The sequence below is a fragment of the Seriola aureovittata genome, chromosome 24 (genome assembly GCF_021018895.1).
Source record: "Seriola aureovittata isolate HTS-2021-v1 ecotype China chromosome 24, ASM2101889v1, whole genome shotgun sequence".
Lineage (NCBI taxonomy): Eukaryota > Metazoa > Chordata > Actinopteri > Carangiformes > Carangidae > Seriola > Seriola aureovittata.
Window position 1 is genome coordinate 7,021,491 of NC_079387.1, and position 14,433 is coordinate 7,035,923.

Here is a 14,433-nt window from a genome sequence, read left to right on the forward strand (position 1 = left end):
GTATGTGGCGCTTTTTGGATTTAATTTAAAGTGGATTTGCATAAACAAACATGTGATTAGACAAAGCCCAGACAACACTCAGCAAACTAATTTACATGCAAGCAGGTGACTGGACGTGCACTCACCCTGTGTATATGGATGAGTCTCCGTCCACAATAGATGACTGACTGCCTGTGGCCTGAGTCCTCTATGGGATTAGATCTGCTCCAACAGAAATTCTCCCAAGAATCACATAAAATAAATCATTAAATCAGTGGAGAGGAAATAAAAATAAATGACCTCTCAGTATGTATAACAGTAGTGGGAAATGGTTCTACTCCAATAAGCATGCCACCGATTTAAAAAGCAAACTAGCTCAGTTCAGGCCAAGGTAAATCAGTCCAAAATACAGCAAGGAGCCATAAGACATAACATAGCATGTCCTCGTTTGTGGTATGCTTGTGTGCTTTGAGTAATCTGTTATACTGTATGTTCATCATATTTTGTCCTAAAGTCCTGAGGTAAAGATCATGGCTGGATTAAATGGTTAGAGGGCAAAAACTTGTCTTTGGGCTCCTAATGACCCCCACTCTGCAGGTGTCAGCATGCGTGCACGGCGTGCAAGCCCTTTCCCCTCCAGGTTCAGCACTTTGGCAAACAGGCTTATTTAATTTCTGACAGAGAGTTAGATAAAAAGATTGATACCTGCCTCATATCTGTTGGAGTAGCTACAACTAGCAGATGGTTATCTTAGCTTAGCACAAAGCATGGAAATAGGGGGAAACAGCTAGCTTGGCTCTGTCCAAACGTAACAAAATCTGCCTAATAGCAGGTGTGGTAGGCAGACACCAAAAACATTTGAAAGCCAAAGTATAAAAATGACAATTTGTTTTACAAAGGCTTATGTGCTGGGCTATTATTTGGCTCTGGACAGTTGCCAAGTGACCAGTAGAGACTCCAAGAAGTTGCTACTTCCAGTAAAGAAATAGTCCACTATCTAAACTAAAATCATAAAAGGTGTTAAAATGTGACTTTATCTTAGTTGAAAATGTACTTGAGTGGTGCAAATTCCCTAATAAATTTCCAATTAATCAAATTATCTGGAGCTTGTGAGGCCCCTGGGGGCCATTATGCCCATTTCCTGGTTGTTAATCAAGTCAAAGGTCAACATCTTTGACTTGGAATACTTAAAACCAAAAGGGAGTTTTTGTGAGAAACACTAAGAATTAAAAAAAGTGTTCAAAATGTCCTAGAATGGTCATTAATATATCCGACATCTATGATGGCAGATTCATACACACAAAAGCTTGTGTGCAAATACACACACAGGCACACAAAGTGTTTAGATAAATGTGCAGAGAGAGATGCTATTCTTTAGCTGAAGGAGGCTGAGCCAACACGCTCACATCACATCACTCAGTGGACATTTTATTCTATTATTCAAGCTGTTCCGAACCCTTCACTCATGCGTCTCTGGAGATTTGCTCACTGGAGAGAGGCTCCTCAACGCCTGTTCCTTTAGTTTACTCAAGAGTTGCTCTAAGCCTTCCACGTCAGGCAGAACTGTGTCAGTGACAAAAGAGAGAGAAGACAAAGTTGAAAGGGGTTTGTGTTGTTGTTGTTTTTCAAAGTGTGGTTCACTGGACGTATTATAGCAGGCGTAGAGACTATGTTTTAAGTATTGCCACCTTGCATTAAAAGAAGACTGAAGAATTTGCAGGAATGCCTCCATGTTTTGTTGAGTTTGCAGGAGAGAGAAAACAAGTGTGAGTTACGGTACGTTTCACTGTGTTATGCGGATCAGACACTAAATGAAGTTTGCACTCAGTTTTTTCTTCTTAAACTTACAGCATATTTGGCCCATAGTTTATTTTTGGTCTGTTGTTTTTGTTTTAATATGTGCCTCCTCATGTCTAGACTTCATAACTCAAATTTGGATTTTATTTGAGAACCCCCACACACTTCTGTGACTTTGTGTCCCAAATCGAAGCTCATGTGCGCACACTGATCTCGTCACTCTCCCTGTTTCCCATAATGATCAAGACTCTTTAACTGTGGTGCTATGGCAACAAGTAAGGACTATTTGCTTCTTTCCTGCTGCCAGCAAATGCATCACACAGCATAAAAACACAGCAATTATTTTACCACAGCATTTTGCAGTGTTTTATCAACAGTTTGGCTTGATGTGAAAATAATTCTGAAAGGCAGGAAAAGAGGCAGCTTTTAATCAAAACTCTAATAGGCAGAATAGGCAGATCATTGCATGTTACTCGGTTTAAAATCCGCTATTAGACCACATTAGCACTTATTATATTCAGACACGTGGATATACAAACACAGGCATACACACACTATCATAGAAATACACACTTCCTTGTTATTGTGCTGTCCGGCACAGCTGGCAAGCTGAGACACCATGGCAACTGTTGTGGCAGAAAACATTAAGGAGGCGTGGGAGGTGGAGGACAGTGTGTGTGTGCGCATTAAGGTGGAAGAGCTGGAGCTGAAAGACAAGGTATCTGTATGTCAAAAACTGCTTTTAATATACAGGCAACGAGACCATTCAGTCACATTTAAGGAACAAACAGCTTGTTATGCACGTGAGCTCCATATTAACGGTGCCATTCCTCATAGTTAAAATGCAAAACGCACATCACCAGAAAAATGGTGACATACACACACAGTATGATCAAATGCACAAAAGTAAAAAACTAATTATACTATTTTAAAAAAATTATTAAAAAAAAAAAATTTTTAAGTTTTGCTAATCTTTTATTGTTCACATGGTTTTGCCACTGTCTATTTTCATTTGCAGCTTGCATTAGCACGTTGTAACTCTGGTTTTGAATGGTGCATATCAGTAAATATAGAAATTATTAGAACCAACTTTGCACAGTTCACATTGTAATTGCCTAAAAGATTTAAATCAAACTTTTTTTTTTCTTTTTTTTTTTTTATAAGGGACAATGGCGTCTGTGTGTCTCTATGTCTCTCTGTTTATTGTTCAAGATTTAGGAATCAGATGTTTAGTGGCATGGGGGTCAGTGGCCCCATTTGGAAAACACAAGTCAAATGACTACATCTTGGAAATTGCCACATTTATTTAGTTTGTTTTGTTTATAATCCTTCAGGAAATTCCCTTTGTGTTTGTGGCAATTGTCAGAGAAATGCAACAACAAAAAAAGACGTTACAATTAAAAGCAGATATCAAACAGTGTAGTGCTCCACAAAGTCAGACAGCACAGTGCCACACCACATTTTAGTGATGCTAATTAAAATCACAGCAAGTTTTATCTTCATGCCTTTAACCTCAGACACATGTCAGATTTTAAAACAATACCACATAACTAACACATACACAATATCTACCCATCATTTAACTTATGAGCCATCCACAAGTACAAGCACCCATGACATGAACAACATACAGGGTCTGACATAGAGAACCCATAGAACCCGACATACTATACACAGCTACACACACACACACAAACAATAGATCATTTCAGATCAAGCAAGAGACACCCTATTGCATGCCTCCAAAGCACCTGGCCCGAATGGAAAACCTGCCCAGCATCACTGAGGGATTCACAGGGGGAAAACTGCCAGCCAACCAGTCAGACAAACAAGCTGACAGAGCAGCAAGCAGAAAGATGGATAGATGGATAGAAGGGTGGAAGGTCAGATCAGCAGATATTTACATCAGCGCAGAGACAGACAGATGAGACCAGACACAGATAAACATACACACAGATGAGTGGAAAGACTGACTTCACTAACAAAGACCTGGGTTCTTTTCTTCTTCGCATGGAGATGACGTCACTAAGAGTCGGGTGATGAAAACACACAGGCTCGGTGAGGTATGCATGCTGACATGAGTAACGCCTGCGCATGCACGCACGCACGCACGCACGCACACACACACGCGCGCGCACACACACACACACACACACACACCACACACACACACACATACACACATACACTGAAAGTCTGAGAAACACATGCTGGGACTGGATTCCATTTGTCTTGTGAGCAGAAAATGTTTGCACTTTAACCTGTCCAAAGTCAGATTATTTTTATATTGAGATATAGCATTGTTGAAGGTGCACAACCATTTCTACTTTAGACGTGCATGAACATGTATTTGCATTTGCTACTTTAATCTAGTGTGTATGGTCACATTAAATGTGCTGCCCTTATAATCAATATTTGAGAGGTTGTTACCTGTAGTAATTCATTACCAGGTGACAGAGTCAACAATGATGGTTATAAAAGAGTATGATTCAATGGGAACAGGGCCAAGAACACAATTACTGGCTGTCATCACTTGGAAAATAGACTAAAAAATTATATAAAACAAATTCTTTATATTCTAATAAAAAAGACTGTCACAGACATAAATGTGAAAGTGCTTTCTCATGTGGTGCATTCATGCCAGACGTGTTCAAATCAGTTTTAGAAAATGTGGTTCACACTTTCCCTCAGTTTTATTCAGTCAGGCAAACAAATGCCAAACCAACTCCACGAAGTGACCGCCAAAAAAGTTACAAAAGCATTTGTATGAAACAATGAATGCTGATGTGATAGCAAGTGGTTCCTCATGTTTGGAGCGCTTGGTGCAACAAAATGAACTATGGGCAAACAACAGTCAAACTAGATCAAGAGAGCATGCAGGGAACTGGAAAGTTATTCTGTGCCAAACCCAAATCTGAACCTAGCAGAACATTTCAATCAAGTATTCGTCAACAGCTAAATGATTGAGAGATTACTCATAATGAATATCTGATAAATTGTTCCAAGTAAATAGTTTTTTCCTTGGCGTTCCACGCAAACTTAGTATTTCTTCATCTGGTTCCCTAACTGAGTCAATTTCTACATGCAGTTGTGAATCAGTTGTGTTGAAATGCTTCCTTCAAATATGTAGAATACATTTCTTTTAATTCTGTTTGTTGCCTCATGATGATCTGATTTTGTTTCAGAACCAATCAGTGTGAAAACATACACACACACACACCTTTCATGTCCAGATGTTGAGTCTAAAAAAATGTATCTGTGATTTATATCTGCCTCTTAACATGTCTTCAAATTAGACAAATAAAAGCACCACATTTCTAGGATCCGCATGGTTCTCTGCCTGGTGTTCGGGTATCAAACAGACTCAGGTGTATGTCGTTGAAGAAATAGTCTTAGCCCCGCTCACAGGTTTCAGCTTCACATGATGGAGTCAATTGAGGAAACCTGCAACCTTGCTCTAGTATAGGATACAAAACCTGATGAGAATTACAAAAATGAGCATCCTGCATTGATTACTTTTTGCAGCTTCTCTATCTACATGCCAGGATTTGGACCTCCACATTAAGATTGTGGGTGATAAGTGGGTGTTACATTGCAACTAGAAAGTGCACCAAAGCAAAGTGCACTTCAACATATCCTGCTGCATAAAACCTTTTTCTGTCCTGTAAAATCCTGTGGCCTCCAGGTTGAAGCATTCCCACTCTTCTGACCTGTCAGTCACGTTAAGCATGGTCTAATGGAGGTGGTATGGAGATGAAAGCCATATAGCCACACTGGGCTAGTGCCCAAAATTCTTTACTAACATCCCCACCTGCCCCCTCTCTCCCCTTCTCCACGTCTATTGGCCCTCAGGACAGACTATGGAGATTTAGGACAAGTGGGTTGGTCTGTTGATAGAAGCATCCAGATTGAATCCAGACCCACGCTGTCGTCACTTTGTGTGTGTGTGAGAGAGAGTTTGTGTCTGTCTGTTCCTCTAAAAAAAAACACTTTTAAGGGTCATCTCTGGGGGGAGACTGTGGTCTGAAACCCTTGACAAGACACCATTTGTTAATAATGTTAGTTTGGGTGTGTGTGTGTGTGTGATTTCTCTATTTACCTCCCAAGTGAAGGAGTGAACCCACATTGGCACTGTCTCTCTCTCGCCCAATCTTTCTCTCTCTCTCTCTTATACACACACACACACACACACACACACACACACACACACATACATTCCCATGTTCTGAGGTCATCCCCCAGAGCTGCTTTGTGCTGCTCCTGCTGTAAATTCGTTTATGTGTGCCCAGTTTTTAGCATCCCCCCACCACCCGTTCCCCTTTCTCTCATTTTCTTTCTCTTACACTCATTCTTTGGTCTGTCTTGTGAAATCAAGGTCAAAGTTTAACGGCTAACAGAGACAGAGATAAAGACCACAAGCTAATAAGCAAGCAAACGTGGGACTATTGTGAACAAATCCATGGTTTTGCTCTACATCAGCTGTACCATTGTCATATATTGTTTATTTCTCTATTTAATTTCGCTTTTTTGTCAAATTTGATCAGCTGCATCTGATTCAACAACAGGTAGAAAATAGCATGTACCAGACTGATTCTATTAAAAAACACATCTTTAGGCAGGGAGTTATATTTGTGAAGACTGTGGAAAAAAGACTAAAGGCCTTTTAGGGAAATTTTAGCTCTAAAAGCTGCACAGTGAGTCCTCGCAGGGCTAATCTTTGAGCTACTGTAGCATAACAACTAACAAGCTAGCCAGCTGGGAACATGTGAACATCACAATAGCTCCTTGAGCTTTTTTCTATGTTCTCTGTACTATGTCTTTTACGCCCCCTTTGTATTTTTCTTAGGATTGTGAGTCATTTTCATTTAATTAGGAGTCTTACTTGAAGTGGGACTGCTTGCTAACTCTCAGTTGTAGCTAGCTTCCAGTCACTCAGCAAGCATGGATTTACTTTCCCTGCGAGTGAATCCAGTAAATGTAGTGATTATTCGAATGAGTTTTTTTGATGCTTGTGTGACCAGGCCGTAAGCCATGCTAGCAGCTCTGTGAGGCTGCACTTTGTGCGCTTTTTAGCAACATGCTATTGGCGCAAGTTAGCTTGCTAATATTCTGTAATTGACTATCATTGCCATGCCATCCTTAGAGCCAAATTTAAATAATCTGTTACTTTATTTGTTGATCAAATAGGTAAATTATATGAAAGATAAGAAGTATGAACTGGAAAAATGCCATGCATTAAGCTGCCAATTCATTTTTTTCTGCAGCTATTTTGAAATATGTAATTCATTAAATATTAAGAATAGCAATTCAAACTGTCATCATGAGTCATGACATGATTCTTTACATTTTGCTGACAGTTTTCATCTGGCATTCTCAAAGAGTGAGGTTGTGATTGTGATGCAACACATGCTAAATACTCTGATTTTAGTCTTGCAACTTCAATTTTGCAAGTGTTTATTAAACAGATTGAAGCCCTAGCAAGATTTTTCTCTGTCATTTACTGGATCGTCTTAAAGCACTTTAACAGAATACTTTCCAATCCATGGAGTGATTTCACAACTCAGGCATTCAGTCTTTAGAAGGAGGGTGTTGCACCTCCCACTGAATGATGTAAACATTAGCATTTTGCAGCGCGCATTTACCATATAGCAGTCGATTTAGGCTGGCCTCATATGTTCCCTCTAAAATAATATTGGAAATCTCAAGATGTGCATTTTTAGGTGGTGATATAAGCAGCGTGGTTCCGCGGTATTTATATTTAGGTGTTTTTTATTTGAGAATAGGTGTATTAAAGGCCATTTAGAAAAGAAATCATGACGCAGATTTAAATCACCGTAAATACTCCTCACTATCACTTCTCTTGCCCAAACACCAAGCTGCTTCTTCTCTAGATCGACACTTAAAAGCAGGGATTTGATATATGAACACAAACAGGCCATGCCAAATTCAACAGTGGAAAATCCTGAGCATGCTTTGAAATTGATATATGATCATAGACGGCCTCATTTCAGCATCATTTTAACAATTTCAAGATGATATGAGAAGTGATGGCAAGCAGAAGGGATGTGAAGATTCAGGCCTTGTTGTGCAGGGGCTGTCACACACAACTTAATCATGTTCTAACATGCAGCAGTGGCTGATTCCTGCCAACTGCAGCATGCATGTAGTACTGAAACATTCATACATTATTGTCTGCCTTGTTCTCCTCTCCTCCCTTCTCCTCTCCTCCAGCCTTTCCTCCCTCTCCCACAGGCTCTGTGTATTGTGTGTGTGTGTGTGTGTTTGTGTGAGCCATGGTCACAGTGGGACCATTGAAACACCATTTTAGGAGACAATGGGCTCCTCCTACAGGACCATAAAACACAACTCCCAATCGTACGACTGAACTTGAGTCAGTGTTTTTAAGGGGAAAAAAATGCTTACATCAGTCTTTACGTCTTTCTCCTCCCCTCACCCTCCACATCATCCCCAAGAATGTGGCTTGGTTTTCATAAGTCCAGTTTTTGCTGTATGACAGTCTCGTCACACTATGGACAGACTACTTAATCTCTTTTGTCTATTTTTGTTCTATTTCTGAACAACTCATTACGACACTATTGACTACAATGCCATGGAAATAATTCCCATGCAAAGTATATAAAAACTTTTAAGCATGAAACTTAATGCACAACCTTGGAAATGGTAGTTTGACAAAACAAACCTGCCTCAAGGTCCACTTAATAGCTTTTTCTGGTGCTTTCCTGCCATGTCTTTATCAAAATCTCACGGCAGCAAGAAAAGTGTGATAGATGAAATCATAACAGCTTCTGAGCTCACACGTCAACAGCTCCATCTCCATGACAACTGGGCAAACTTCATCCACTGATGAAGACCTTGTCACAAGCTTGAAGGCACGGGAAAAAGCCAGAAAGGGGACATTAAATTATGATTCTCTTTCTTGTTTGAAGTAGTTTGGCTGGATTACCAATGAAAATCTGTTCTCCTAGTTAAGTGTTTTATTCAGTGTCACAAAAAAAAGAAGTCACATTAAACAGGACTTTACAGAAACCATTAACTCCGCGGAAATATATGGCAGGGTATCTTATTAGTCAGTTGTGTTTGTCATTCATCAGGAGTAATTTTCATCATAAACGACTTGCATGGAGCTAATTAAATAACAAAAATGTGGCCAAAACTAAGGCTAAACATGTGTGTGGCGTTTGCATGTTTCTCCTGTGTTCATGGTATTCTTCCCTATTCCAAACACAGTTAGGAGATTTGAATGCAGATAGTCCTCCTCTCACTCACATACTCACTCACTCATTCACACAGATGTATGTATATAAAATAAGAGAAAAGAATGAGGTTAGTTTGTGTCTTTCTCAATAAACCCAATCCTTCAGAGCAAAGCAAATGGTTTTCATTAACTCTCACCAACTGTGCGTGTGTGTGTGTGTGTGCGCATGAGGCCAGCTCATATTCTTCGGCCACTGTGTCCTTGATAAAACTGGCTTGTGCTCCATTTGTTTTGCATACTTCTGTTTTTTATGTGGTTAGATGCAAACTGAGTCTTTTGACACAGATTGCCCAACACTGGTTCCACATCAAGTATTACGCAAACCAAGATAAGCCTCCCTCTGTTCAGAATCTTCCAGTACTGGACTGGTCTTTCATGGTCGCTTTGAAGAGCATATTTGAAAAGAGGAATGCTCATAAATTAAAATAGAGGCTGATTTTTAAATGGGATCAATCGATCACAGATTTGGTTCTGCAATTTGTCCAGTAAACTCTCTCTGCTGCGATTTATTTGCTACGGTAATTAGGCTTACAGTAAGCTATTAGTCACTGCTGGGAGGAACCTCGTATCTCCAAAATTACAACTGTCCAGAGGCTAAGATAAATAGGTTTGTTTTTAGCAGAAATTGATACATCATACATCATCATATGTCTTGATACATTTAAGATCCACATGAATCATGAAAAGAAAAAATATTTAATTTTAAAGTTGTGACTGGCAGAATAACATTATGTCACTCTCCATACTCCACACTATGCATCACCTACTGCAGACACAGTTATAGTTCTGCAGTATAAAACCTCCCTATATGGTCTTTCCTCAGTCAAATCTTATCAACTGTGGAGCTCCATTTGTGGGTCACTGACATGAAAACATTTGAGCAGCCCTGCTGTTGATAATCAAATGCTTCTTCCACTGCCAGTCCTCCTCTTACAGTGCCCCGCCCCTCCTTATTTGCCTCTGTTTTTCAGTGTCAAATACCCAGAGAAACCTAGAATTAGACCGGAGATAAATGGCATCGCCTTCAAAATAAAAGCACATATGTTTTCCCAAACGGATGAAAATCCTGAGGCTAAAGAAAGTTGCTATTCAATGTGCTGATTAGATTGTGTTACACATTGTGCCTATGTATGTAGTCAAAATGCATTATGCAATTGTAAAATTACGGCTGAATAGAACAGGTAGTAGTGAGGTGAAGTAGTCAGGTATCCTATTTCATGGTTCATGGGTGTCAAAACTGATTTCTTGTTAATACAAAATTTTCTAATTTGCACTGAGGAAACCAGCTTTGTTTGCCTCATCATGACAGTGTAATTGCTGTACATGAACGGATGGTCCGCCACAATGTATGTTTTTCAGTAAATGCAGTTTCTATGTTCCTTTCTGATATTTGTTTGTAAATACAACCCCGATCAAGACTGGTTATATTTTGAAAGTCTCCACCGGAAGCCCGATATGATTCAGTCGCTACTTTGACAGAAGTCTCTCAGCCTCCCTTTGCTTGGTTCAGCATCTGTCTTCACGAGAGTCCGCGGAGCGCGCAGTATGGATCCGTTACGCATTACGCACTATGTTGTCCTTTCTGGCACGGATGGTTTTCTGACACGTTTTCTGAGAGGTGCACAGACATCAGCTCCTAAACACAGGCTCCTGCAGTTAAAATAAAGACTAAGCTTTGTGTTTGTCTTTCATGTAAAGGAAGGAGAAAGCACAAGTGATTCGTGGAGACTTTTTCACACAGTTCCGACGCGCACACACTCTTTTTTGGACTTATTTTTCTTTTCTAACAGGATATCATTTGCTGCAGCTAAATTTTTTGGTTGTTTACTATATGTGGATACTTATTCGGCACCATGGGAGACTCCGTGTTCCTCGACAGGCAAAATTCCTATCTTGTAAGTACTCAGTTTATTGGCCATAAATTAATTATAATGACTCGGACATGCACTGATAAGGGCTGAGGGCTTACATCTTCTGTTGTTTGAGAGTGCAATCGCGCGTGTCCCTGAAATGTGTTTGACGAACAAATGCATGAATATGACTTTAAAGCACTTATGCATACAATATATAAAAACCTGTCTCTGAGTATAACTGATAATATGCATTAAAAAGTGCAGAATTTCTATTGTTTTCTATGTTTTAGTGAACAATCATCATGTATCATCAGGCAGTCACAACCCCATTTAAACTCTGATCTTGCATGAATTTTAAGTCATGCAATAAATAATAATGACTCACAAGATTTTAACACATTAAAAGTCTTTTCCTGTAAAATGTCAGTGACTCTGACAGACAAATTTAAACCTGAGAAGAGCAAAGGGGCCTCAACATGCAAACACTTCCTGTGATGGAACGTTTTAAGTGGCATGTGCTGTATAGAACACATACAGGCCCACAAGACCACACGTTTCCTGGTTTCAATAAGAGACTTTTGCTCTGAAAGTAACTCAGTAAAGACATAGAAACCTGCAGAAGACTGCAGCTGCAGTGTTGTGTTTGACACTCTACACCTCAAAGCAAGGTGGCCAGATGAGGGCAAAACACACAGATATGGGTCAAGGCCATGAGGACTGGTTAGGGCTGTGATGAGAACTACACTTTCAAAATGAAACCCTCAGCATTCTGGAGCTCATATTTGACTATGTGGCATTTTTTCTGACAAAGATTAGAAGAGCTCTCAACGTCTGGAGAAGCAACAGGTTGCTTGCAGAACAGGTTCATTCAAATGTGGGAACCGAGTTGGTTGGTGAAGTCGACAGACTTAAGTATGCACAGATGCTAGTATTTTATCATCCACCCTCTCTCCTGTGTCCCCCCCTTCTCTTTCCATCTCTCCCCCTTCTCCTCTCCTGTGGTGAGGAATCCTCTGCTGACTGCTCCAGCGGTCTGTCTCCTCTTTATGAGCAATGTTTCTGTGGCTGGAAGCCCTCATAAACCTACAAGCATTGATTGGAAAACAATACAATTTTTTTTGGCTCGGCTGGCAGCACGCTGTGGTCTGGATTAGTGCTTTGTAGCGCGGCTATGTGGTGTGAAAGCCGTCGCCACATGGCCCACAGTGGTGGGTCTAAAATTCATCCAATACGTGCTGATGAGGCTTGAGTGCACTAAATCATACTTGCTTGTCATCTTTCTAGAGAAATGCAATCTGATATATCTGGACTCTTACTTGTACATTCAAATTCTGGCCTCTTTTTGTGGACCCAGTCAATACATGGTGGAAAATCATACATACTCTCAGAATGGATTTGACTGGACTTAAGACTGAAACTAATAGTATTTAATAATGTTAAAGCCACAATATGGATAAATACTGTTACTGATTATAGAACCTTTCACTTGGCTTAAGTTTTTGTTTGTAAAAAAATGAGACAATTCCAGTGAAAATAGCTTTAGAATTACCTTTTTTTTTCCCAATGCTCACCTGTGGTCGTGAGCTTTAGGGAGTGACCAAAAGAATGAGAACACGGATAAAAGCATCCAAAATGAGTTTCCTTCTCTGGATGTCTAGTCTCAGCCTCAGGGTGAAGAGCTCAGACATACAGATGAAGTAGAGCCAGTGGAGGTAATGTCATCTAATTGGCTGGGGCCTCCTACTGGATGCCACCCTGTAGAGGCATCCCAGTTAAGGATAGTGGGGAGAAGACCCCAGGGTAGACCAAGAATACACAGGGATTACATATCCTTCTTTGTTTGGGAATGCCTCAGGATCCTGTAAGAAGACTTAGAGGAAATGGCTATGTAAATGGTAATCTGTGCTACTTTGCTTCTGCTGAAACCACTGAAGTCTGAACTGCAATGAGCAACAGAAAATGAACAGATGGATGGAGGTTACAAGTGCAATTAATACTTTCTATGTCTTCTGTGAGGACAACAGATGTAGAAGACATATTGGTTTAGAAAAATATCACTTTAGGGCTGCAACCAACGATTAATCTCTTGGATATTTCCTTGATTGAACTATTGTCCTTTTTTTCCCAACCAACAGTCAAAAAATGTAAAAGTATCTAGTATCTACATTTACATTTTGGAAACCAAAACCAGTGATTTCTTTTCGGTACTTTTGCATGAAAATTATCCAAGTAGTTGCTTATTAATTTTCTGTCGTTGGACTAACTGTTCAATCAACTAATGATATCAATGCTATATCAGTTATCTCAGTCAGTGCAATAGTTAACTTACTTAACTTAAATACTTATAATACTAGTTATTCAGCTTTCAATCAAAAAGCCACTAGATTACAAGGTCTTCCAAGAAAATATGCATCTGTTTGGGTAAGTTGCATAAATCTGAGCCAATATGTCAAAAGGCTGTTAGAGAAAAACCACTATTGGCGTTTGAAGGAGATAGATCTCAAATAAAAACATGAAGGAGAACTGCAGCTTTTATCACTGTTTGATTTGATATCTGATGAAACGTCATGCCTTTTCTTTGTTTAGAATACGGTGTCACAGCTCTTTGATTTATCTGATTGTTACTCGCCGAGCCTGTGCATGAGGACACACTATGTGTATGAGTATGTGGGTATACTGAAGGCTTATGAACACATCTGCCAAGATAATTTTGATTCTCTACATTTCCCGAGTAAGCAGTAAAAATCAAGTAAAGTAATCTAGCAACGTAGTCTGGAGTGCGGCACTATGACTTTGCCAAGCTGTAAAAGTGAATATAATTTGCATTGGAAAATGTGTCTAATCAGGAGGCGAGCATGGTAATCTACTTTGCACAGTCTTTATAAGGTAAAAAAATTCATTCAGACAGCATCTATTGATTGTAAACATATTAAATCTTTACACAGGAAACCTTAAATTACCACTTTATTACAATGTAGCAGGTAAAGGAATGAGTTATGTCCTGTGCATTTTCAGCCAGCCTGCTCATTGCCGTCTCATAAATCCCCAACACTCAGTTGAACTTGGTACAAGAATGCAGTTAAAATATGACAAAGAAGCACTTCCAAATAAAATTGCATTCGTGTTAATGGAGGATTATGCCCCTTCAAGCAGCCCTTGGGCAGCCAATGATAAACAAATGCGGGCTGTCATCATTCCTGCCAGGGCAGATAAATATTTCAGATACTAGGTTACCAGACTGGAGAAACACAGGGATGGAGAAGAGTGGGAAAGAGAGCCAGAAAGCAAATGAGATAGACGTGTAACAGCACCTCATGGTTGCCAGTGTGTAAACGAGGCAGCTGCACATTTCTTCCACTTGTAGTGACGTGTGATGTATTCTGCTTAAGGCGTCAAGGCATTGTACTAATGGAATACCATCAGGGATAATATATAACAGTTTGGATTGATCACTCGGCTCTTGTCTTGGAAGGAATTTGTTTTCCAGTATTGCAGATTAAAGGTTTACATGGTATTACAAGGGTTATA

General features: G+C 39.8%; 1 protein-coding gene across 3 annotated transcripts in view; it reads left to right on the top strand.

Moving 5' to 3' along the window:
* LOC130165345 (rho GTPase-activating protein 6-like) overlaps window positions 1-14,433 on the top strand; it is a 69,913-nt gene that overhangs the window by 19,181 nt on the left and 36,299 nt on the right. The window contains exon 1 of one of the 3 annotated variants that reach the window (XM_056370547.1): window positions 10,581-10,947. The exons of the other annotated variants lie outside the window; for them this stretch is intronic. Coding sequence (XP_056226522.1) covers window positions 10,906-10,947 — 42 coding nt within the window. The 5' untranslated portion in view covers window positions 10,581-10,905. Of the gene's footprint in view, window positions 1-10,580; window positions 10,948-14,433 lie in introns of those variants that run through there. 3 annotated transcript variants of the gene reach the window in all.